General features: G+C 41.4%; 1 protein-coding gene across 2 annotated transcripts in view; it reads right to left on the bottom strand.

Annotated features, from left to right (window-relative positions):
• Nucleotides 1–345: 345 nt before the first annotated feature.
• LOC128300317 (TGF-beta receptor type-1) overlaps nt 346–25,682 on the bottom strand; it is a 74,347-nt gene continuing 49,010 nt past the window's right edge. For both annotated transcript variants that reach the window (XM_053036335.1, XM_053036336.1), the window contains exons 6-9: nt 9,570–9,803; nt 9,260–9,493; nt 8,666–9,189; nt 346–8,584 (exon numbers count right to left, since the gene is read on the bottom strand). In XM_053036335.1, coding sequence (XP_052892295.1) covers nt 8,423–8,584; nt 8,666–9,189; nt 9,260–9,493; nt 9,570–9,803 — 1,154 coding nt within the window. In that variant the 3' untranslated portion in view covers nt 346–8,422. The remainder of the gene's footprint in view (nt 8,585–8,665; nt 9,190–9,259; nt 9,494–9,569; nt 9,804–25,682) is intronic.

The following is a 25,682-nucleotide window of genomic DNA, read 5'->3' as shown; positions in this document are numbered from 1 at the left end:
TCGAGCAAAATTGCAGTACTAGGTGTTTTTTGAATGCAAGACCCGTGCGTAGAAAAAAAAATACGTCCGGATGTTTGGATGTTCCACATTTTTTAATCATTTTTTTTTTACAAAAAGACAATAATCGATCACGGTTTTCATTCTTCTGTATGTCTGTGTGTATGTATTATTTCTTATCATCCTTTACTCTGAATTACACAAATTTGCAAATTTTTTTGTATTTGTGTTGCATTTTCTCCCAAACTATTTATTTCATTCTCCATTGTTCGTGTAGTTTTCTTTTTGTTGCTATTTTCGTTTAATGTCGAGTTTGTTTATTTTCGTTTCTCAGAGTGTGTGTGTGTGTGTGTGGGGGGGGGGGGGGGGTGTTTTGTTATATTATTTTATTTTAATGTTTGTGTTTCCTATCCCTTTTGTTTTTCGTTCTTTAACTTATGTGTTCAATCTTTCTTCCTTACGCTACAGTCTATGTTAATATTTATCTTTCCTTTCTTTCATCACTGTCACATACCGACCGTATTTCAAAATTTGCTGTTTTACACCTTACTTAGTTTTCTTTACATGTTTCTTGCTTTATTGTAAGCATTTTATCCGTATATATGTGTGTTTGTGTTGGTGGAGGAAGAGGATGAAAGAAACAAAACGATACAGTAGATTTAATCTTCATCCGGTTCACCAACTGACGGCAATCGGTAAAGCGACATCGGCCATCTTTACCTTGGTTTTATCGTTTGTAATTGGCTGAATCGCTCTTTATCTTGAAGTGTTTGTGTTTAGTTTCCGAACGATTTTGTTTTCTTCTTTATTCTCCATATTCCCGTATTACTCCGTCAACCATACATGTTTGTTTTGTGTTTGTTTGTTTTTGTATAGCTGTTGATTTTTTTCTTCTCCTTTTTTGTTATTTTGTTTCTCACTTATACTAATAAGAGAATAGTTCGTTTTGCATGCGTATCTTGGCGAGTCTGCCGTGTGTAAATTAGCATTTTACCAAGAGTTACTCCATTCGTTTACTATCTTTTCATTTCTCTCTCTCTCTCTCTATGTATCTGTTCTCTTTCTGTATCTCTCATACCTAAATATAGGATTATAATATAATTAGAATAATCATGACAATAATATATAGTAGTATATTGTTGGGGTTCACAGTAGTGTAGGGTGTGTTGAGTGTACACGTAATGCAATCATTATACCGTGTAAGAGTTCAATAATAATTTCCATAATTATAATATTCAAAATGTACTGATAAGCTAATTATAATGAGCAGTACCGGGGAACAGTATTTTATCTGCCCCCAACAAGAACAAAAGGTAGAGACAGAACAATTATCCTCTCCTTCATAGTCGCACATACGCAACACAGTTTACATCTGCTCGTTTAACCAGTTCATTGTAATTAGTGCGCTTAGTTTAATCATAAATCAGTAGGGAATTGTACAAAAGTGATTCCATTTTCAATCCTTGGCTGCCATGTAGAGACGGTTAAAAACAAAGTTTGCAAAGCAAAAATATCATTCACCTTTGGCGGCACCCATGCCCGCTTACAACATCCTTTAAGAATTCTTTTTGGTAAACGATTTTGTCCAACCGTTTTTTTTCTCTAAATGCTATTTTTTGCTTTCAGCTATTTTCTTCTTTTGTTTTTTGCAGACTTTTTTTCCTGATATCCTTTTGTCCAAAGCTTCGCTTCCATTGCATTTTTAATTTCGTTTCCTTATTTTTTACTCATTTCTTTTAGTTGGAGTTTCCCTTTGTTTTTGCTGAGTTAATCACTCTGTTTTCTTCTCTATTGTGTTTATCATGATAAGCACAACGTTTCTTATGTTTCTTCGTACTTTGTACGTTTTGTTTTCTTCTTGTTTTTAGACAAACATTTCCATTATTTATAGCCAAATCCGTCAATTTTGATTTCTTTTCCCATTGTGTTTACTTTCGTTTCTTCCTCCAAACCGTGCTATTTCCTTTTAAAGAATGAGGTGCTTGTTTTATATGAATTCAATGGTTTTAGTTTCTTTAAGAAATTAACTCATATTAACTTATTCCACAATGAATGATATGAATATACTTATAGATGTGAACGAGGGTATGCTGTATACGTGTGGTTATGTCTGTGGCTTAAGGTTTTAAAATAACCTTAAATAAAACCATTATCGTGCAGCCGTCTTGCTTTTATCTTTTCTTCACACTCAGCGAAACACAATCGTACGACTAAAAAGAACGTACAACAGTAATTATCAAACAAATGAGGTAGTAAATTATAACCGACGTACATATACTACAGTCTACACTTAACGCTATCCTTCCTGCTCCTTCCAGTGTTGTATGTTTTGTTTTGTTATCTTGCAAAACCAAACCAAGGATGATAACAAAACCATAACCGTACTGCAATATTATCATTAAATTAGTTACGGTTACGCACTGTGTCGCACTGTGCTCTAAGCGATAGGTTAGGTTTCCGAACTAATGTTGCTTCCTTCCTAGGGGACACATTCCTACAAGAAGTATACAGCAGTACCTAATCTGCTCTAAACGCTAGGGGACAAAACAACTACCCAAAGTAGTAAAGTACCAAACTTGGGAGACATCTTTCTTTTCGCCATCTTTCAAAGCAAAGTTTCTTGTTTCTCCCTTTCTAGATGCTGCTACTTTCTTCTATATCGTTTGCAAAAGGAGAACATAACATTATTTGCGGGGTTTTGTGGTTTCAGTACTGCGACAATAGCACGCACACTGATGGCACTCGCGGGCTAGATATGACGCGTGGGATATTGTGTGTATGTGTGTGTTTGTGTGAGGGGGGCATTTGGTATTACTGACCCAACAAACAATTAAATCATTCTGTAAATATGTATTAAACGTATGTTGAGTCGTTTCAAAACCTAGAAGAACAGATGGAAGGAAACTGAACTTAATCTCGACTGGGTGAGGGATTACCAAATGACGAAGGTTCATTTCATTCCAAACGGCGGTAATTATTTGAGCAAACTGGGTACATGCTGTCTTCCTTCCTTCACTTCTCGTGCATCTCCCTTCACTCAGCTTTGTGTTAGAAACATTCCAATGTAAGTAAGGTAATGATAATCGTTAAACATTGACAAACTGTTCCCCCGTTCTTCTATCCATATCAATAGCGGTTTCTTCTTAGCACGTTCTAATGTAAGCAAAAAGGTAGTTTAACCTCATATTCAAATGTATGCTTCTGTAACCGCAGCTTTCCCCACATTAAATAGCTTCGAACGTAATGCTTCCTGTTTCTTTCCCCCACCCTTTACTTTTACCATTCAAAATTCTCTTACTCCTTTAACAACTTTGTAGCTTTTTCTGTGTGTTTGTTTGTGTTACATTTGCTTGTTATATAATTTTCCTTCCACACTTTGTGTTCCTTCCACTTCTACCGTTTCACTTTCTCCATTTTGTTTTTGTCTGTTTTACATCTGGGCATTAGCTTTACATCCATTTATGTTTTTGTTTGTATCTTGCTTGCTTTCTTTGTGTTCAAGTTAGATTTGTTTTGTAGACTTTTTGTTGTTGTTTGTTTAACACACGTGAATTAGATGCTCTGGGGAGAAAAGGATACGGAGCGGGGGAGGGAACGGGTCAGGACGAGGGCAAACTGTATTATCATAAGTTATGCTTTACTTCTGCTGTTTTCTTTCATAACTGCACGCCCTTTTCTGCGCTTCCGCGTACCAACTCAATTCCTACTAACTTTTCTCTTTTTTTAATTCATCTCTGTTTTTGTTTCTCTCTCTCGCTCTCTCTCGTTTCGTTTCTTCTCAAATATGAAAATTCATTTTTTTTCCAACCATCCAACCATTTTCGTGTTTGTTTCATTTGCTTCAATCTTCCTTTTCCCTCGTTTATTACACAAACACTCGTTTAGAACAATTAATGAACATCAGGTCTATTTTTGTTGCGCTGCACTTTCCTCTCACTGATACCTCCAAAAGATACACCATGCATTCTCAGATTGTAAAGAAAGTTAGCAACTATTTCTTAAAGGTTTACATCGAAAAAAGGAATCAACTCAAATAGGTACTTCCGTTAAGGTTCTTGTAAATGTTACAAGAAAATCTCTTTAATTGTTTTGTGTAGTTGGATTTTACTGCATGTGAACAGTATTATTCCCCTTTTCAAGTAAACGAAAAAAAAAAGATAAACATACGCAAAATATACTTACAAGGATAGTATGTGTAGTGTTTAACTGGTTTCTATCTAAACCAGTTCTATGCATGTAAACTTATAGTAACTATAAAAGGATTATCTTTCTTTTTGCCGTTGATTGGCCACAGTTAATTAAAGGCGTAATGGGGGAAGTTGCTTACAATATTACAAATATGCGTGAAAGGCAACGAATAAACTTAGATTATTAAAAAATTGATTGATCACACTTTCATTTGGAACAAAAAATTGCTTGGTAAAAAAAACACAAACAAAATAAACATTCAAAAACTATTGTTTCGGTTGCGTGTTTGGCTATGGGCGGTTGGTGCTTATTAGTATTGGTTCTTGTGCTTGTATATTGTAGAATATGGTAATGCTGTGGTGGAAGTGTTCTGGTTGCTCTATTGGTATGTGGACGGTGTGCTTCACACCTAATACTATTGCTTGGTTAGTTTGTTTGTTGGTGTATTTGTGTTTGTGTGAGAGTGTAGTGTATGGTATCCGGTGTTCGAAACAAACATAGCCCATTGTCTACCGTGTGCCGTACGATGTCATACAGTGGTTTTGTCCTCGTGCGGAACGTCTGGTCAACGATCTGGCACATATATTATCGCCTTCTTTTGTTTTTTTCCCCTTTTCCGTTCATTCGTCTAGTTGTTCAACAGTTGAATATTGCTATCACACACCAACATCTATTTGAACTACAGCTTTGTACCGATCGGTGTAAGGCTCCAAAACAATGCAAAATACACAAACCGATAGCTTCTCAAAGAAACAAAAAAGGAATTTGGTTTGAAGAATTAGAACGAAAGGACAATTAAAAAGCAAACATTATTCTCTTTAATGACTCAGGATTATGCTCAGAACGTAAATGCAATTAAAATGTTCAATTCACCAGTTACTCAACGAAAACTTAACTTCAGCAAAGTATTTAGCCTTTGTTATGTACTTCCCTGTTTCGTACATCTCGAGGTAGCTTTAAACGTGCAGTTTTCTGACCAGTTTTCGCACCGGACAAACCATGTACGATCGTTTCCTCATACTCATTACAGATGAGTTACTACTACACTACGAGTTAAGACAATGGAGCTGTCGAACATATTTGGTGTGAGGAGGGTAAGAAAGCGTAACGCATGCGTTTGTGTAGTTTGGATTGAAAATTGTAACATAACAACTGTAACATAAAGTTAAACGTTATTGGAATCATACGAGTGTAGGTGTGTACCGGCTAGCTTATACAATATATAAAGGATTAGTGCTTTTCCTTTCATGTAAAACGCACTGATTGCGCTAATCGTTATCATCTTTTCCACCTTAACAGTAGCATCCAACTTTCCCTGCGTTTCTATACATAACTGCTGTTTATCTATCGAGCTGCACTCCATTCCTGTCGATATTCAACGATTAAATGCTCTACCGGTTGGGTCGCATTACATCAACCGCATTACTTTCATCAACCGCGTTTCATCAACCAACCCCTGAAAAATCTATCGCTTTTAATTACCAGACCCCATCTCGATTACTTTCACTCGCTTTTGTTTTCTTGTACTCTTTCTCTCTTTATCTCTCTCTCTCTCTCTCTCTCTCTCTCTCTCTCTCTCTCTCTCTCTCTCTCTCTCTCTCTCTCTCTCTCTCTCTCTCTCTGCTTGCTTCTACTACTGATTCGGAACATTTTAGTAGCGTTAGTTATTCGTAGATAAAACTGTCTCCAGGAGTAAACATGCAAATAAAAACACACTCAAACAATTCCTAGTGTGACGTGGCAGGAATTGTGTGGATTGCGGAACGGGAGGGTTTCATGTTGTTGATCTGGAAGAATGTTTGGCAAACGGTTTGATTGTTCACTGGTTCTAGCGTCCACTAGCAATGTTCTCGTATGTCCCTTCCATAGAACATAGGTGTCTTTGAAAAATGTGTCTAGTTTTTCCTACCTCTCTTCATATCCTATTATCGCTCAATGGCGGAAAAGGAGTTGAGCTGCCGCTCTCGACACACCATCATGATGGCCGGGAGTTCGCGAATTTACTAATCTATTACGTTTGAACTGAATAACCTGAACGGAATAAGGGGAAGAATGCACTGAATATTGCAGGGTAGTTTTGCACAACTCACTACTCCACAATCCTACGAAAATCCGCCCAAATCTGTCTTTTTACGGCTCCTCTCTTCAGTGTCATTCCTCTATAATCTCATACGTGTATGTGTGCTTTTGGGGGTTTGGATTAGTGTTTGTTTGCGTGTTTGATGCAAACGGCAGTATCATGTTGCATTTTATGAACTTATGTTTCGTTCTACACCACCACACACAGGGCATATGCATGTAGGGGTAGAATTCAACCTGAACCTGAAGGGCATCTGAGCAGATTTCAGCTTTGCTTCTGTGGTCATCCGTATCGGCGACATCATTATGGTACGTGGTACATTTTTAGTAGTTACATCTCTTCTTCCTTTGCTCACTGGTATTGTTTCTCTTTACTTTAATAATTTGCTCCATTTTTTACACCCTCATCATCTAAAGTACTCTAGAGTGTTTCTATATTGCATTATTAGACTCCTTTTTTTAATCTTGTCTCTTTCCCTTCCTTTGTATTGTGCACTTTTGTGTTTATTCTTAACTTCTTTTTGAGTGTGTATTTATGTATGTTCTGTGGAAGCAATCGATACAGGTAATGTTCCGGTTTTGTTTAGATTTGTAGACTTTTGTATCTTTACATTCTTCACCTACCCTACATGACCTCTCTCCCTTTGCCGCTACACACAAACACACACTTTCGATAGCTTTCTGACGCAAATCTGCAATCTAAATGCAGAGTGAACAAACTTTCTTTACACCAGGTATCTTTTATCAGGGAAATGATCCACATACATCATCTCGCTTTAGGTTACAATACTTATACTACTGTGTGCGTGCCTCTCGAAATGTTAGCAATACAAAACCCGTTTTTTGGGGTGGACTGAATACAAAAGCCAATGAAATGGATAAATCACACAACAAAAGCTCTCTGTCTCTTATCAAAACATTGGATGATCACTCCTTGGCTCGATGAAATTCGGTGGATTCACATACACGGAATTTTGCACGCAGTTTTAGTATGCACAAACAAAAAGCGTTTGGATAGTGTAAGTTTCTGATGAATTCAAGTTTTACTAACGCATGCTATAACCTACCAATACTACCTCACGTAAATAGTTAAATCTACCTTTACTTCCTCGAAACGTCCATTTGTCAACGGGACCGTTTTCCGTCATTCGATTGATGTAGCTGTATCTGTTTAAACAAAACTGGAGGTATTGAAGTGTTTTCTTCGTTTACTTTTCTTTTTGTTCAATGTTCCTTGTAGCCGTTGCTGCGTTTAATTGGCCGTCATAGATTTGCATGTATGATTTGTAGTGTATGTGTGTTTGGGTATTTGACTTTATGTGCCATGTAGTTGTGGCATTGATTCGTTAACTTGTTATCCTGTTCTGTTCGTTTACTTCATTGTGTGATGCAAAATCCTTAAATTTAGTTGTCTGCACTATGCTATTAAGGTTGACGATTTGTTTGTTAAAAAAAGGAGTGGATATGTTTCTAGTCTTTGTTCTTTAAATTCAATCATGATGACTGTTTTAATACAAGCAAGTAGGATGCTAAAACTAAAAACAAACAATTGTTTTTTTGTTAAATCATATTTTACATAAAAATCAATAGCTCTCTTTTACGCAACTCCAAGATTGGCGACAATACACAAGAAAGAAAATTATTCCAATAATAATGCACGCGACGTACTTTCGATTAGAATTCTCGCCACTAGTAGCATGGGTGTATCTGTGTATATATAGATTGGCAATATGCCTCTGTTTTTTAACTCTCTCAATCATACTCATTCACTCAGTACCGAACATGCATTAATCGTATCCATGTTACTTTACACAAACACACACTTCCCACTCATGCCCTGCTTTGTTATGTTTGCCTTATGTACTTATACGAAACATATACCACTACTCCACATTACTTATCCAACTAAACTTGCTTACGATTAAAAATGGATTTTATATTTAGCTTAGCTGTGTGTTTGTTTTCACTCTGTCACTAGTTTTTTGTCTCCTTATCTCATCGTTTTTTCGCGAAACTTTTGCTCATTCGTTTCTGTATTCGTTTCCATTCGCTGCTGTATCGCACACCCACACGGGCGTTATTATGTTAAATAGTACGTTTGTTAAAAACAGTGTTTTCTCCTGTGATTGGCCAACGTTCGGGCCATCCTGTTCGCGTTTTAGCGCAGATTTGCCAACGTTTTCTTGATCCTGAGGGCTGATAAACGGGCGGCTGGATGTTGATACCAGCATTCCTTCATCACCTTCGAGATTGCGTGCAGTGTTTCGCAGGCAATCCATCGGCTGGGTATGCTAGGACGTTGCTGATCCACACAGACAACCTGCAAAACCGTGCATTGAAGAAAGAGGTAGATGAATTAAGAATTAAACTTCAACAAGTGGAAACACCATAACTAAAGCACCTTTCGCATTTCTTCGATGGTGGGATCTGGTTGCACCACATCGTAGAAAGGCAGCTGATACTCATCGTAGATGCCGTCGACATTACACCGCCGGGCGATCTCCCACAGTACAAGTCCCAGGGCGTACACGTCCGCCCGTTTGAACGAATCGAACTGATACACATTGATCGTTTCGTCCAGGACCTCTGGCGCCATGTAGCGCTTGGTACCGACGCGATGCGTCGACGGTATATCAACCGTATCGGTGGCTACAATGTGACGCACCGCCAGCCCGAGATCTCCGATGCAGCACGTGAGGTTCGATTTGACCAGAATGTTCTTCGACTTTAGATCACGATGAGCGATCGCGGGTTTACCGCGCGTCCCAACAATATCCATGTGCAAATGGGCCAGTCCGGTCGCTATCGAGTACGCCATTTCCAGCATCGTGTCCGGATCGACGCAGCGCGCGGTGAGAAAATCGAACAGTGAACCATTCTCATGATAATCTGTTACCAGCCACAACTGTGTCCAGGTGCCATTATCTAAAATAAAGCAAAAATAAACCGTAGTGCAACAAGCTCTGCACAAATATTTGCTCCTTTTCAAACTCACCTTTGTTGTCAGCGGCGATAAAACCAAGTATGTTCTCATGGCGCAACATGATGGTCTGATAGATTTCGGCTTCCCGGAACCAAGAGCATTCCTCACGGCTGGAAAATATTTTCACGGCCACATTCTCGCCCCGCCATCTACCGCGCCACACCTCACCGAAGCGTCCCTTGCCGATAACCTCGACCAGCTGTATCTGACGAGCAATCGAGCGCTGCACCAACAATGGGAGTCCAGCTATAAAGAAAGAGAACAGCATTAGTGAAGCCGTTTGCCAGCAAATGATCTCTATTCAGTGCACCAAGTTACGTACCAGAACCCGATCCGGATGTGGTCATCTCAATGAAATCCTGTATGGTGGTATGCCCGTTCAGGATCGGATAGCTTGCACCGCACACCGAATCTTCCGGCAGAATTTGCCGTGCGCCACTGTTACGTTTGCGGCGTCCGTAGAAGACCAGGAAGGTGACAAACACGACCAACAGCAAGATTATGATCGCTAACAGTGTGATGAATACCGAGCGTGACAACTTTTCGTCCTCTTGGGCTGTAGCACACACACACACGCGAGCGCGCGGACGATTGCCAAATGCAAATCAATAGTGCAGTGCGATCGTGGGCGGTTGTTCAGACGGTGGAATACGTCGGCAACGGAAATGGGAAAAGTTTTATTAGAAATTGTTGCGAAAAACCCAGTGTGCGTGGAAAGGATCAAATCATAACTATTCATATCCGTGGGAAGGAGGTGTACAAGGATGATGGGAAGGGCAAATAAAAAAGGGAGGCAGTAGAAAATCATTTAATTTTATCTGGCTCTACGTAGCCATCGCAGCCGAGGTCGTAGAATAGTTAAAACTTGCACGGTTTTTTGTGCCCTTCTCTTGTGGATGGGCGTAAATTGTTTCACATAATTTTGCTAACCTCATTCGATGGCGCTAGTAAAATTATGAACACACTTGCGAATACCGATAACCCAAAAGATACAAGTTTTACAAAAAACCAAAAAAAAAACCCACACACACATAAACTAACTAACATAAAGCTACACAGCACAAGCAGATTACCACCTCAGTCCTGGTTAGAAGCGTATAGGTACACAGTACAGTACAGTGGCCCAATAGACTAAAGGCACAGACGACAAGCGAAAAAGTTGTGCAAATCCTATTCGAAGTTAGTGAAGCGTTAAAATAAAAACTAAACCCCTCGTAGCGGACGAAGGGCTGGCGTGATACAGGGCAAAACAAGCGGATTAGTATTATTCACGTGTTTTTACGACGGACAACGACCGTGACACCGGGAGGACGACGATAACCACCATCACCGAAATTATACACCCAACAGTTAGTGACGCACACACATACACGTACGCACACATACATGCAGAGACACACACACACACATACAAATTTGCACTTTCTTTCTTCTCCATTCCCGCATACAAGTGGAACTCAATCAGAAGCTCATGCAGCAACAAAAAAACGCGCACTCTCGGTCACATTAGATGCGCTCAGGGAAGGCAATAGTTTCGAAAATAGATTAAAACATGCATAAGCCGTTAATAGCAAAGCGTAAGTAATGCTGCAGGATGGGCCGGTTGCAATAAGAAGCACGGTTTCAAACGAACAAGCCATTTTAGTGCGAGAAAATACGTGTTGCGCAGATAAAGAGCAAAAAGTAAAAGTAGATAATGGATGGATTGTTGGGTTGGAAAATTGCATTCACATTCTGTGGAACGCATCTTTCTCGTGCTTGCAGTTGGAGTCCAATGTGCACTAGGTTGAAGCCGTGACATGGGGTGACTGTGGGGGTTTCATCCATCACATACACACACAACATCCCTACCCGCTGTCCATTGTTAGTTATGTTGGGAGAAAAAAAAAAAAAGGAGAAAAAAAGGAAAGCAAACAGCTTCAAGGAAATGCGGGCGAAAATTTACCCTTCAATGGAACGAGTTGTATGTGTATGTGCGCTCGGAAAAGCGCAAACAATAAAGTTTTCCCGCAAAATAGGAAAACATTGCGTTGCAGCTGTTGGGGAAAAGTGTGATAAGGGTATACAGTGATGTGCACGCGAAATAAATTATTTATACAGTATGTTCTATAAACATATTTCTTTAAACTTCATTGCTTACCGTAACCCGTACCGTGTGTTTGCGTTTTTTTAAACAGTAAAACAATATAATCGCATCCATTAAAAATAAAAATGCTAATATTTTCAACAGCAACCTCTATGCCATTTCACCCTGTACGGGTTTGAAGAAGAAGAAAATAGTTCTACGAAATAGTAACAGGAAAACCTGCACACTGTACATGGTTGTGCTCTGGTACGATAGATAGTGTAAGCCTTTGCCCCCGAAACTATCACCCGATGGGATGGGAACGATGGTAGGGCAAAGTTTCTCCAGCCAGTAGGGGTTGAGAAAAATCGTTCTGACGCGTGAGCAAGCTGAAGAACGATTATCTGGCCATGGTTTGGAAAAATGTCGAAACCATCCCATTCGCACATCCCATTCAACGCTCTCCCCAGTCGAGCGCAAAAGTGTTCGGAGTGGATGGGTTTAATATTTATTCAGCATCTTATTTTTATAACCCATGCATGGCATAGGAAAAACCCCGGAAAGTTAACATCGTCGTACCGTTTTAGGTAAAAAAAAGACGGTGAAGAAAGCAGCAAAGGAAGTAAAAAAGGCAAGCCACATATAAACTAATAAAACGAAGCGTGCATAAACAACATAAGGTTTTCCGTGGAACGCGCGCTAGTGGGCGCTGTGTTATGCAGGAACAGTTTTCCTACTCATATACTTTCGATCTTTCTTCGCCATGGCGAAATGCGCGTAAACAAACGGATCCAAAATGGCGTAAGTAAACCAGTCCCAGAAATAACATGAACATATCATGCAAACTAGGAAGAACGACAGTACAAGATTGCTTTAATATAACGCACGAAAGAAAGTAAAACATAGCAATAGTGCAAACTAACATTTAAAAAAGAAAAGATGAAAAAGAAAACATTTGCAAAGGAAAATTAAAAACGAAAAAAATTAATATAAAAAGCGATATGTAATTAAAGCTTAACATTGAAACAAAACAAAACTTTCATAAAGGAAAATAAACAACAAAACTGAAACTTTATGTTAAAACTTAATGCAAAAAAAACATATAGAGCATAGAGAAAGAGCACAACACAAAGTGTAGGCAAATTAAATCGTACAGAAACAATTTAACCTCAAAAAAGAAAAAAAAACCCGAGAGGTAAATACACTGAATGTTCCAACGACAAATATTCAAACACCATAAGAACTATCTTACAAAGAAAAATCCCACTACAGTACCGCATTGTTTCATCAACAACATTATTAGCCCGCTTCCTGCCGATTTCACTCACATTTTTTTTTCATTACAATCAATGGAATGAAGAAGGAAAAAAAACTTACCCCCAGCACGCACTCTCAAAGCCACCCCGCTCAAGCACAATTACCCCGCGCTCGAATGAAGATGTAAGCTTTATGGCCGTCTGAGATTTCATCGAGTTGATGCTTAATATATATTATTTTTTTATTTTGGCTTTTTCCACATAGAAGGGAAAATTCCTCATCGCCCAGGCGCCAGGACACCGACAGAGGGAAGACGGGCAAGTTATGGAAAGGAAATGAAGTGCTTTTCTTGTGAGCAGACTATTAGTTTCGTAAGGCTCATTAGCATATTCGAGCAGAGGTCAGAATTAGTTTGCCCTTTTCGGCTTTGTTCGATTTTGGTGTTAGTGTTTTCGGCAGTTTTCTTACATTTTTTCCCGTTTTGATTTTGTCGACCCATCCTAGGGACGATTCCAGATGGATTCTTCGCAAACGGATAGGTACGAATTAGGCGTGAAGTTAAGGAAAAGGTGCTTTTTGTATTTAACTTTCAAAACTTCGATAGGTGGATAGAATTTTGACACCCAAAATAGAGATCTATTTGATTACATCTTCCACATTGTGTTTTATTGTTTATCAGTATAATAATCTTAATCATTTTTTCACAAAAAAAAACTAAGTAAGAATTGAACAAAAATACTCGGAACGTTACAACACACTGTCTTAGATGAGCCCAAATACACATACGCACTTCTATTAATCATCATCAGATTCGGTTGAGCTGCTCAAGCGCTCAGAACCTTGGAGCTTAGGAGCCGAATCTACTCATAGCATATAATTTTCTTCGCTTTCCTCCTGCACCGATATTTCCACAGGCAACAATCTCTACTCGGAAGTGACAAAATGGCGGAGAAAAAAACGTGCGCCATCAAGCAACTAGAGCCGTGAGTACAGCAGCACCAACGGTGTGTAGGAAGTCCATATGTCAGTATGTTTGTTCCTACCGGATGACTTGTGATTGATGTCTACTGGGGCTTACCACAAGACCTGTGGGTTTGGTCTTGTACGTGGACAACACTTGTGCGTTTCTTCACTTTCCTGTATTTGCTGCCCCGAAGAAAGTAAGATAAATGATACACTAACAGCAACATGACACTCGTTGAGCCACCAGAGTATAAACACTTGCTACTTGAACGTAGCAAAAGAACCTTCCAACTCCACTTTAAGGTGGAAGAAATCTTACACAATTCTTCACCAGGATTATTCAACATATTTCGTCTACAGTTCACTCCTAATGGGACTCACCAACCCATAACCGGTAACGATATCCAATTGCTGTCAGTCGTCCACCATTTGATTGGGTCCGTCTGGGAGAAAGTGACCGCTTAAAACATGCTTACATCAGCATTAAAATATGCTACCATCAAGCGAAATGCAGACACACACACTAGCCGCTCGACCACCGGTAAACTTCATAAATATGTCCCAAGTGAGAACACTGCTTCCGTTCGAATGGCACCAAAAACAACTACCAACTTCGTGTGACCCACAGCCGAAAAATCGAGTAGTGGACATTACTAACAGTAAATAGACATCATTAATAGCACTCTCTCCATCTCTCGACACACTTTTGCGTTTGGTTTTTTTTTCTGTGGGAAGTTAGTTAAAGAAATGGTACTAGAATTACACAGAATCGACATGGAAAACCCAACAAAAAAAATGCGTCCAGTGCGTCCCAAATACAAGCGTGTACAGACACAAATACACGTGTAGTGCGTGTGACACTTTTTCTCTTTCGTGGAATCGCGCGTTTAGCTTAACGATTATGGGGTAACTTTTACCAACCTCGTTTTATGCTAAACTGCCCCAATCCACAGCCCAACAAAACCGAAGCCGATTAAGGAAAAGTCGATCGAAAGAAGCAAAACACATACCATAAACTAATCTTCTTCCATTGGTGAGCAGAAAAACAAAGCAATGGCTGAAGTTCAAACACTGTAACAAGCACTTCTTCGTACGGCAGGATCTGTAATTGCGCCTGAAGCTATGCAATTTAATACACTTTTTGTGGAACATTGACAGAAAATGGAGCTTTTTACCACCAAAAAGGCCGAACCAAAATATTAACAAACAAATGACGACGGCGAAATGAATTGTTGTTAAATGCGATGATTGTTATACGATTGGAAAAAAAAACACGCGCCCACACAAAACCAAATACCACATTTAAGCTTCAGGTTGGGAGGAAATAATATTTTCTACTCGATTGCAATGAAATGCTCATTAATTTGCAAATATCCTTGGTTCGCATTACCGAGCGACACCCGAACAAAACTATCCACGACAACCCATTAGTTTACCCGCAGCAGTCGAATGGCCATTATTTACCACAGGGTATCCAGTGTATCCTCCCCCAAACCAGCCAAATTCCTTTCCGCAGCGCCCAAGAAGAAAACCTTCAGATAAATGATTACTTTCCCGTGTTGGCCCCAAATGTATCGATAAATAACAAACACGGATTTCGAATAAAACAAAACGCAAAAAAAAACACACACAAAATCAACAACCCTCAAGAACAACAAAAGGGAAGCTGATTTTCGGCATGCTCGTAAACTCGATAAAATATTGTATGCGGTCAGGCCACTCTGCGAACAACCGAAACGGCGCAAAACATGGGGCTCTGTGTGTTTTGCAAGGGTACAAACGATGCAAGGTAATGAAAAATATTTATACATCGCAGCAGTTTCGTGTTACATGCAATCAAAACATGCATATGATTCTTGGGAACACGTGAATGATTGAAACAAATCCAAAAATGATCAGATTATATGCTGTGCGATTATTTTTAACCGGCACTATCCGTTTTTCGCTCTCCGCTTGTGCAGACACTAATCAATCAATTAAAGTTTTGCATGCTGTTGAATTCATACCATGAGTGGCGTTAATATCCAATTATCCTTTAAAAATAACCTACTTCCTCTGCAAAACCATAAAAACCACCACCGGAGCGTACCAGTAAACAAAGCATCGGATGAACATTGCCATGTGCAAGAATACTGTTTTCCTGTAGTAAAAAAAAAGCATAAGTCAATGCTATTTCCAAACGGCAAAGGTCGCCACGAACCGGATATCCCAATGCGGCCACTAAACGCCACAATCCGTAGTGACGATAACCTTTGTGTTTCGTTCCTGGAAGGACACGATGTCGAATCTGCACACGCAAATATAAACCCGGGAAAATAGCAACCGATGACGGTTGCCGTTTTGAGAGGCTTCTAGACTAGGCTGGGAGGGGAGGTCCTCGAAGGGGAGGGTGGCCATCACTCCACGGGCCCCCAGTAGCATGACGCAAGTTAACCAACGATATTTATCTAGTTGATGAAGGCGACTGTACCCGGTTGACGGTTATGGATTTATGGCGCATTGTTTGTAAGTTGTTGGGCAGCAAATTCCGTGGAATTGATTTCCCACAGGATGGGTGGTGGTGCCCAGCTGGTGCGGCCAGTGGGACACATCTATGAAGGTTTATCACCGATGGCAATGGATGGATCTCATTTCGTGGCCGGTTTTGCCTTCTTCTGGTGTTTATTCTTGGAACGCTTGGGCTAGTGTGGGGAGGAGTTAGAGTAGTTATGGTGGCAATACGCCCCAGAATTGGAGTATGATTAAGGAGCAGAATAGCTTTAATGAATCCCAACTCCTCGATTATGGATGAATGACGCTCACGCACAACACACATACACACACACACTTACATACGCACAAACACAATACTTTCGAGCAGAATTGTAAATAAACGAGTACACATATAATATATAACCGAATGCGGATTAAATACCTGGAATGTGGTTTAACAGTTAAGTAGCCGGGACGTTACCAAGGATACTGATGATGACTTCACCCCACCAACAACAGTAAAGTAATCCCAAATATTGCAGCCTATAGCAATAACGTTGACAGGACGATCACCAAACCAAACCAGACGATGTTTCGTACTTGCAACAGAACCACACTGATAGAGGTTACAGAGAATAGAGACACACAGAGGACATGGTAGGCCTGTTATCCGTAACCAGCAATACGCAAAAAAAAAACAACAACACAACAGTCCCCACCGATTACAGGTCCTTAATAAAGAGACGACCACCACAGGACGTCCGGTCCCGCGTGAGAGACAGTGAGTGTGAGAAGTCCGGAAACCATCTGCCCATGCTCACCTGGCGCCAGATAGCTAAACTCGATCTGCCGATTGCAAAGGTCTTCCTTGCAACAACCCATCCAGTGTGGTTCGGTGGTAGTCTTCTGCCGGCACCAGAGAGGATCATGCTTCAGATTAAGCGCTTTACGTTCCAAGCACCTACAAACGGGCGGGGTAATTTCGCCCCAGCACAGAGCACACCGACCGTGCAGGGTTTGTAAGGAGGTGGGATTTTTGGGTTGTTGTTTGTGTGTCCGAAAGAGGGTGGTAGCCGGAAGCGAAAGAGGAAGGCACGGGGCACAGCAAACAACCACCGATCCGGTGGCGAATGTGTTGGGGAGATGTGGATCCGAAAAATAGAGGGGAAATTTAGAAGTTTACTAGCTGCTTACTAAGGTGTGTGCGCTTTTGACCACACACCTTGGATGCACCTCATGCACTAACTCTGTACGAGCTTACTTGCTATCACCGCTACCATCCATCACCGTTCACCGAATAGGATGATTACCCATAACACACAGCACGTTCATGATGATGATGATGAAGATGAAAGTAGTTGATGATCTTTTCGCTGATCAATGAAGGCTAAGATGATCAAAAATGGTTGTTGCGAGATGAGTCGAAACAAAAAAAAAAACAAGATGAGTTATGAGCGTGATTTTTATAGCAGTTTCTAAAAATCTTGTTAAGAAACTGTTTTTCTCTTTACCGAATCCATTCGTTTTCCTCGGAGAAATGGCCCGTGATAAATGATGATGAAGGATAGCGAGTTCCATCATTCGGTGCTTGGAAGGCAGCGAAAGGATAAGATAAATGCAGTACGAAAAAGCCTCTTTGTGAAGTTTCAAGACTTAAAGGAAAGTTTGGCAATCAAATTAAACGGGGAAAAGCGTTGCGAAAAGGACGAACCACTCAGGATCAATTAGAAGAAGAAAAAAAAGTTACCTAACATTACGTGTTATCCGCGAAGGTAGCTTAACGTTATTAATGGATTTCAATGAGGCTTTTGTGATTTCTTTGGTGTCAGAAGCAACAAAAATTGGCCTTACTTCGTGCAGTACGAAATAATAATTCAGCTGTAGTAATATCTGCTGTATGATACCTTGAGTGTTTCGAAATATAAGACATCTGATGCCACGCATAAATTAGTCATTCACCAACCAATAGCCCACTTCTGTATCGTGTAAGAGAGCTGCGCCGTTTATGGTCTCATTAAAATATTAAATACTCCCCATCCCATTTGCATCCGCTTGTTGTCGGCGGTTGCCTAAAACTATCATTACTTAAAAAACTCACATCCAAAAGTCTCCCCCTCCCCCCCTTTAGCTATAACAAGCACTAATTAAAGTGTATCCAAACAGGCGCAACTTTATAGCAACCTTTGCGCGCTGTGTGTTTTGCCACGATGGAGAAACACACAAACCTAAGGCGAAAAACTTTGACTTCGATACGGTTCGAACACGGTCGCCTTCCTTTGCTCTGAGTGTGATGATGATGATTGCCATATTTGGCCATAAGCCCGCTGAAAAGCTTGTCGTATTCGGTGCACACGACTGCCTCACCGAAGATACCGCGCGCCACCCGGGGTGGTAGTGCTTTGGCGGGATGACTATCGCCTACCAAAGTGGAAGAATCACTAGTGTCCCTTGCTCTTTCAACCAGCCGCCACACACCGTGGTCGGGGTGGGGGACTTCGACAACCTTAAACTATGGAAACAATTATGCTTGTTATGATGTTCGTTTGCTGCGCGTGGCTGCGTTTTTTGCCGATGGGCAAATTTCAATCATTGGCACGTGAGACGGCAAATTAGATGATTCTGACAAAAGACACCCGCCCCCGGGGTACAGTGCACTCGACTCTTACCCCGGACGGGTTCGGAATTTTGCTACGATGAAGCACACCATTCTGGAGTGGAAGTTCTGCGCTCAACAACAAAGACACATCTGCTAGTGAAGCCTACACCTAAATACATCGAGCTTGCTGCTTCTTAACTCGATTTGTTTTTTTCCCGAATCATCTAAATCTCATCACTTGCCAAAGACCGGTGGTGCCTTTTGGCAGCGAACTCGTCGCTCGGTGATGTCCATGTGCAAGAGAATCATGAAATTTATATGCGTGCAAATTATTTCGAATTTGAATTTTATAGCCAGAACGCCCTGAAATCACGCGCGCCTTGAAACAAATAGGCATGGGCCAGAACAACACTGCTGCCGGCCGGGTGATGCAAGCGGGAGAGCGATACATTACAACGCAATTCCTTGCTGCCGATGACTGGACGGGCTTTGGAGGAACGGTGGTTGGTACCGATAGAGCGACGGTAATCGACAACCGGCACGGACACTAACCAACCCACCGTGCATTATGCGAGAGCGTGACTATGACAGGGCGGAAAACGACTGGAACCGGTGATTTGGGCAAGGGGAGATGTCGGTGGCGATGGAACGCGCAACCGACCGGAAAGAAGCTCGGGATACCGCTCGCCGAAGGTAGCTGACCGGTCTGAAGGGTAACGAGAACGAATTGAAAATTGAAATTACGAGAATCACTGCCGCCTCCAGGAGGTTCCCCAACCGGCCGGGTTCGGTTGTTGTTCTAGTGTGTCTTATCATATCGTTTGCTCCCGACCGAGTGTGAGCATTCAAGCGTGATTCCCTACATTTCACATCCAATTCTGTGTTAGTTCCCGTACAACTCTAGACATTTGGAGGGATTAGATTTGAGAGGGTCTCCGAGAAGAATTCCAACAGATATCAGCTTTTTTTGGCAGCAATGTGTTCTAAAAAGTTTAAGAACTCAAACCACTGTATTATTTATAACCTCGGGGATTCTGTCTGTCCAGCTTAGATCTGGTTTTAGACCTCCTGCACACGACTATATACTCCATGCAGGCTCCATCCTTCTCTCCATGAGATCGAAAAGAAAAGTCATCGATCAGCAAAAATACCGCAGACAGGCGAGTGTTTGAAGTGGAACGAACGACACCTTCTTGCTATTGTGTTCCTATTCTCCCGCAGACTCCATTAGAACTTTACGGACACACTCCCGTTCGATGAGAATGCATTAATGTATTAGGAATGCTCAGTGCATTGCACCCAGGTACCGGACGATGATGTTTGCTAACTTTGTTTGTCGATCCGGCATTACATCAGCATAATTTCAAACAGCTTCTGCCAGTCAGCAACCGGAGATGGACGTCAGCATGATATTAGACATTAAGTGATTCTTGGAACGAGATTTTTCAGGAACTGCAAGACTTCCTTGAATCCGATTACGCTTTCAGCCTTAATCAGCTTATCGGCAGCTCTACTTGGAGTTTTTTTATTTCGTTTAAGATAATGTTGCAAAACTTCTCGCTACATCAAGATTTTAATGTGCTATTAATTAGCTCACACTGTTGATCCTGTCAAACAAGTTTTATTACGGATCATTAGGCAGAAGCAGAAACTGGATCAGCGTTACTGTCTGCTGCCATCGATTGCAAGCTATCCGCACTGCTTAACGACTCGTTGACAAATGACCGGTTTTGATAAATGAAGTATCCGTCCGTATCTTCCCGATTCGCGATTAAAGTAAAACAAGTTCCGGCGTCGATAGTGGCACCTTGATGACTTAAACCTTACTCCACTGTCCACTGTTCTTCCAGCAAATTTGTTTTGGCTCTTAAATGCAATATATTCGCTTCAACTTCTAGATATCGAGAGAGTGGAAAAACAACAATAAAAAAGCAACAAGAATGCCTGATTGATAACGACCAACATTTACGTAAGACCTTGGCTATGTTTGGTAGATGTCAAAAGGCCCTAACATCACTAGCTTCGGCGCATTGTTTCATCAAATAGCTTATCGTACTCCACCATACTGACAGTGCGCCAGTGTAAAGTACAAATAACGAGCTTTGCTGTGGTAAAGTCGAGCTGATGCATATCCAAAAGATGGTTCAATATGTTGTTACTTAGTACCAATATCTGAACCTAGAAGAACAGGATGACACCGGTGTGCCAACTTTCGTCTCGAAGCAATGGAAATGCAACAGAGCAACCGGCACGATGTATTTGGGAGTTTATTTACGGGAAGAGATCCTACGCTGTGCAAAACATCCGAGAAGAAATGGTGAAACTACACCCTTCTCTGTAATCTATATCATTAATCTTTATTACCATTGTCTCCCGTATGCTCTCATGGGTTTAACCTTGCAGAAAGACGCAATGATGACATTCGTACGGACGACCTCTTGCGTCATCGTCCTGCACATTCCCTTGGGAACGGGGATAAAGCAGAGCGCATCTCCGAGAGTAATGTGGTGAAAGTGAACGAAAAGAAAAATTACCATCAATAATCACTGGTTATACGCGTATTGGAGTCAACACCTCTGGGGGAAGTGCAATTGCAGGTGGAAAGATAAATAAACAAACTGCGGAACATTATTTCATCCTTGCTTTAGGTGCCAAACAGAGATATCTTATAGTTTCGGTTCATTACCATTTCGTGTGTATCATGTACTGTAAGTGTCTTGAATTACTGAGACATATTTTATTTTTAGAGTACAAATTGATCTAATAACTCAGTCAGAAACTAACCAATTGTTGACATAAAGTAGAGCAAGCTAGAATATTCAGTTCAGTTTGATGTGAAAGAAAATTGGGAAACAAGAACTGAAATTGATACTATCTGATATATCTCTAATGTGTCTCAAATCGATTGTGAAGTTGAATTAATAACTTACATCTCTTCAAGCTTGACCAATATTCAACAAACCAGAATACTCCTGACACGATCGAGCACATCTCATGCCCCTTGGCCCAAACGGCTTGCACAGATGATGATCTCACATCACATTTATTGATTTTTATCATCGCCATAGCTTATTACTGTTATTACCATTATCGTCGTCATCGTCAACATTAATCGATTTCAATACGACCGTTGTCGCTACTTCTTCTTAGCCGGGAAGAGATACGCCTGCGCAAACTGCATGCATGCGCATCGTCTCTACTTTAACACCGACCCTCGCTGTGGTCTGGTTGCGTGCCATTTATACGTGGCAACCGGCGACGACGACGGTGACGATCGGGCAACTGTATCGTTAATTTTTATCACACGGCAATTTTTACTTCACTCCTTATTTATGCCCGTCGATTTTGGGGGGCCGACACCGACTTTGCATACACTCTTTTTCCTGCAGTAGCGCGCCGGAATGGCCCAATCGTAGCCACAACAAAACGACCGGAAAGGAGTGTGTGCTCGATGAAATAAGGAACGATTTGGTGAGACCACCCTTGAAAAGGTGCTTGGGAAGTGGTTTAAAGGTCCACGAGCTCGACGAAATGGATGGTATTGGTCGAATTTTATTTTGTTTCATTTTTGGTACCTTACGTGTGGGGTCTGGGTCTTGGTTGCAAACTTAGTGCTATACTTCTTACAAAGAGACAATCGGATCACTCTATTACATTGCCCCAAAAAAAAACCTTTAAAAGGTATCTCAGCTTCCATAATGCTCTAATGTCTAACAGAGTTCTCCAGAGCACTTTTGCTGCCTCCCAAAAAGAAAAGGTCCCGAAAGTGAAACATTCAACTCCACCCATCCATTTTCTTCTCGATCCTGTATGACCGATCGCCAGCGATACATATGTCGTGTGGAGAAACAAAAAGCCAATCCTTAACACACAAAAGATGGGGGCGTTTTGCGGGCGTCAGCTTGCAGACCAAACAAAAAAGACGCGTGACGATGATGGGTAGCACATCCGTATGAAACAGCGCCGCAATAGAAGTCAGCAGTAACTAATAGGTGAAGTTCGGAAAGGTTTTTGCCTTTTGAGAACCTTTTTTTTACGGCAAATAGCGTTCAAATCAAGAAAATTAAGAGTGTGTTACCTCTTTTTTATCTCTCTCATCTGGTTTGGAGGTCTTTGACATATTAGACGTAATGGTCTCTTTTGGCATATAACTTTTCCAAACGATTTAGGATAGATAAAAGGTTTGTCATACAAAAACTTTTTTTACCGGCTAAATGATAGCACCGATTTACGATAAACAACGCAAGGCAGATGCTGCTGTCGTATTAGAACTCGGAATGAATTTCGTCTATGCGATTGACGCATTCAATTTCCCTCCTACTGTTACCACGAGTAGTTGGATTGTACGGCAAGGTCAAATCAATCCACTTCCAGTGAAGAAGGATGATCAATTTTCGAGTTTTTGAGCAACATTTGGAGGAACATATCAATTTGTAGCTTGATTTCTTCAGTCCGCTATCAAACTACGGATAAAAAAATCACATAAAAAAGCACCCTTTAAGCGTGCAATAAATGATTGTAGTGTAAGATAGGGAAAAACATCCCTTATCCAAACAAATCCTTTCCCGATCGGTGTTGGTATAGGATCAAGATAAGTAATTTCCCACCGGTCGGCTACGGTCGTGTGAAACAAATTTCTTTCAGACTGCCCAACGCCAACGGGAGACCGATTATCGTGGTGGCGCCCGCCCGAGAAGATTGGCTGCTCAAAGTCAAACTCGAAGTCGATGCTGTTCGGCTTAACAGCCCCCGCGCTCCGGAAAAGTGTTGTTGGAATGGAATGGAAAGTTTCCTCATATTTTTTTTAAGTGCTAGCCAAACGAACAGGAAAAACCCATTGCTACTGATGGACAGAATGGAAATGAACTACCGATCGGTCCAAACGTTCTAGGTCCCTTCCCCACGGTAGCAAACAAAGACGACATGGCAGTTACCATGCACGAAAGTCAAGTCGAAAACACTAAAGTAAACTCTTCTATACACAACCCCCCCTCCACACACACACATATATATACACACAGAGCGGAAAACATACTTTCTGGGAATAAAGAAAACCGGACGTACCGGAAAGCTCCCGGCTTAACTCGGGTTAATTGAATCAACGATGGCTCGATTTGATAAGAGATTCTGATCACGCATTTTCATCACCGCCGTGAAGTTTTCCGGCTTCGAAAAAGGGAGACAGCATTGGGAGTGCGGGAGGGTTCGCTTTCTTATGCGCTTGTTCCTTTCCCCAACCATTTTTTACTTTCTTCGATCCTATGTTTCAACATTGACGAAATGGAAACCGCACAAGGTAGGTGAGCACTATTAGGGATGGTTTGGGTGCTGCGGTAAGAACAAGGAAACCGTCCCTTGCGCTCTGCCTGTACCACGGAAAAGAGCAAACTTCTGCCCTGCCTTCTGTAGGTGCTTCTGTGTGTGGTTTGTACTGCGGCACACCGTTAATACCGCAGAACAACGCACGACTTCACATCGTTCCAGGCCGATGACAGAGCGTCCGGAGGGCGCAGGAGAACCACCGTAGGTCGCAATGACTCAACAAGCAGCTAACGAGATACCACTTTAGAATTAGAAGATATTCGGCAAACGTTACCACTCTCGCCGGGGCTAACATTTACCGTCCAGCTCCGAGGGTGTTAGCTCCGCCGGTTTGCAATGGCGATTTGGGGCAGGGGGGGCGGAGAGTGTACCGAAAATTGTCTCCAAAATTTAAACTCGATTTCAAATTGAATGAGTTTGGGGCAGGATTTTGATACCGGCAAAACCACCACCATAACACCCACCCCCAAAAACGGCATCGCCCGCGCTGTGACTCGCGTTGTTGACTTTTAAGGATTCCTGGGCACGCGAATCGGACACGCGAACAAAGTCCATTGCTCCAACACAAAAAGGGAGGACAATTTCACTCAAAAAAAAAAAAACAAAAACGGCAAAATTTACTGTCGGCCGCGGTACTTGCCCGTCCTGGGGGGGAAAGGTTGGAAAGTTTGGTTTGGGATAGAAACACCACCGCAGCCATCGTTATTTGCTACCCCGGTTGGCTGTCCGGCTGGACGACCTATACAATTGAGTTAGCACCCGAAGGAACAAAGAAGTTTACGCCTGCAACTATTCCAAGGTGGTGGTGGTTTAAGAGGTTCTCTCTTAATGAACAACTCAATTGAACGAAATCTTTGATATTTGTTTCCAAATCAGTTAACAACATCCTATTGTGGACAGTTGAGTTTGTATGCAACATTTTTTCCTAATGGCAAGCATTGCCGCTGAGAATGATAATGTGGATTGGAAGTAATTTCGAAAAAAATCTACATTAGGATCAATCTTCATCGGAACGCGTTTGTAGCAACTCGTCCATACACATTTAAACTAAGGTTACTCTATACCCGTCGTCATGTGTTGCAAGATGTTTAATTAAAATTCAAAGAGACAAATCACATCCGAAGACCTCCGTCTGGAAATAAAAACGGATGCACATAAAACCCTAACAACTTCCTAAGTGCTAACCATTGTTTTGTCTATTTCATGATATTGCCCTTTCGAAGACCAGTTTACGACAGCGAGGGACCGTACTGAACGGATGCTCTAATATATGCTCTAAGCCAGCAAGCTAAACTTGCTTCAGTATCTTAAAAAAAAGGGAAACACACTCAAAGTGCCATAGTGCGATTTGATGCATCCGCAGAAGGATTCACATTGTAGCTAAAATAAGATTCCCACCATTCACCACACTGGCAAGACACGCCAATCCTTGCTGCTGGCTGCAAGGCGGTCGTCCGTGGGTGTATTTGCACGAGTCTTTCCTTCACGTGCGGTGGTTGGACATGTCCGGCGTGACGTGCCGGCAGTCGTTTACCGGTGTGGATGAACCACCGTCTAGGAATGGGTCTTACTTAGATGCACCTTTCACACGGCCTGGACCAACAAACACATCGACCTTTCCATTGTGTGTCTGTGTGTGCATCGAAAAATTGCAACCAAGGTTGAGGTTGAGAAAGGAAATTTCATTAGCCGTCCATTTCATTTCGAGCGAACCATCGTAACAATCTTGCCCTTTGCTGGGCTTTGCTATCCCCAAAGAA

This window comes from Anopheles moucheti, chromosome 3, assembly GCF_943734755.1.
Source record: "Anopheles moucheti chromosome 3, idAnoMoucSN_F20_07, whole genome shotgun sequence".
Taxonomy (NCBI): Eukaryota; Metazoa; Arthropoda; class Insecta; order Diptera; family Culicidae; genus Anopheles; species Anopheles moucheti.
The sequence above is the reverse complement of the archived record's forward strand: the minus strand, read 5'-3'. Positions and strand labels throughout refer to the sequence as shown.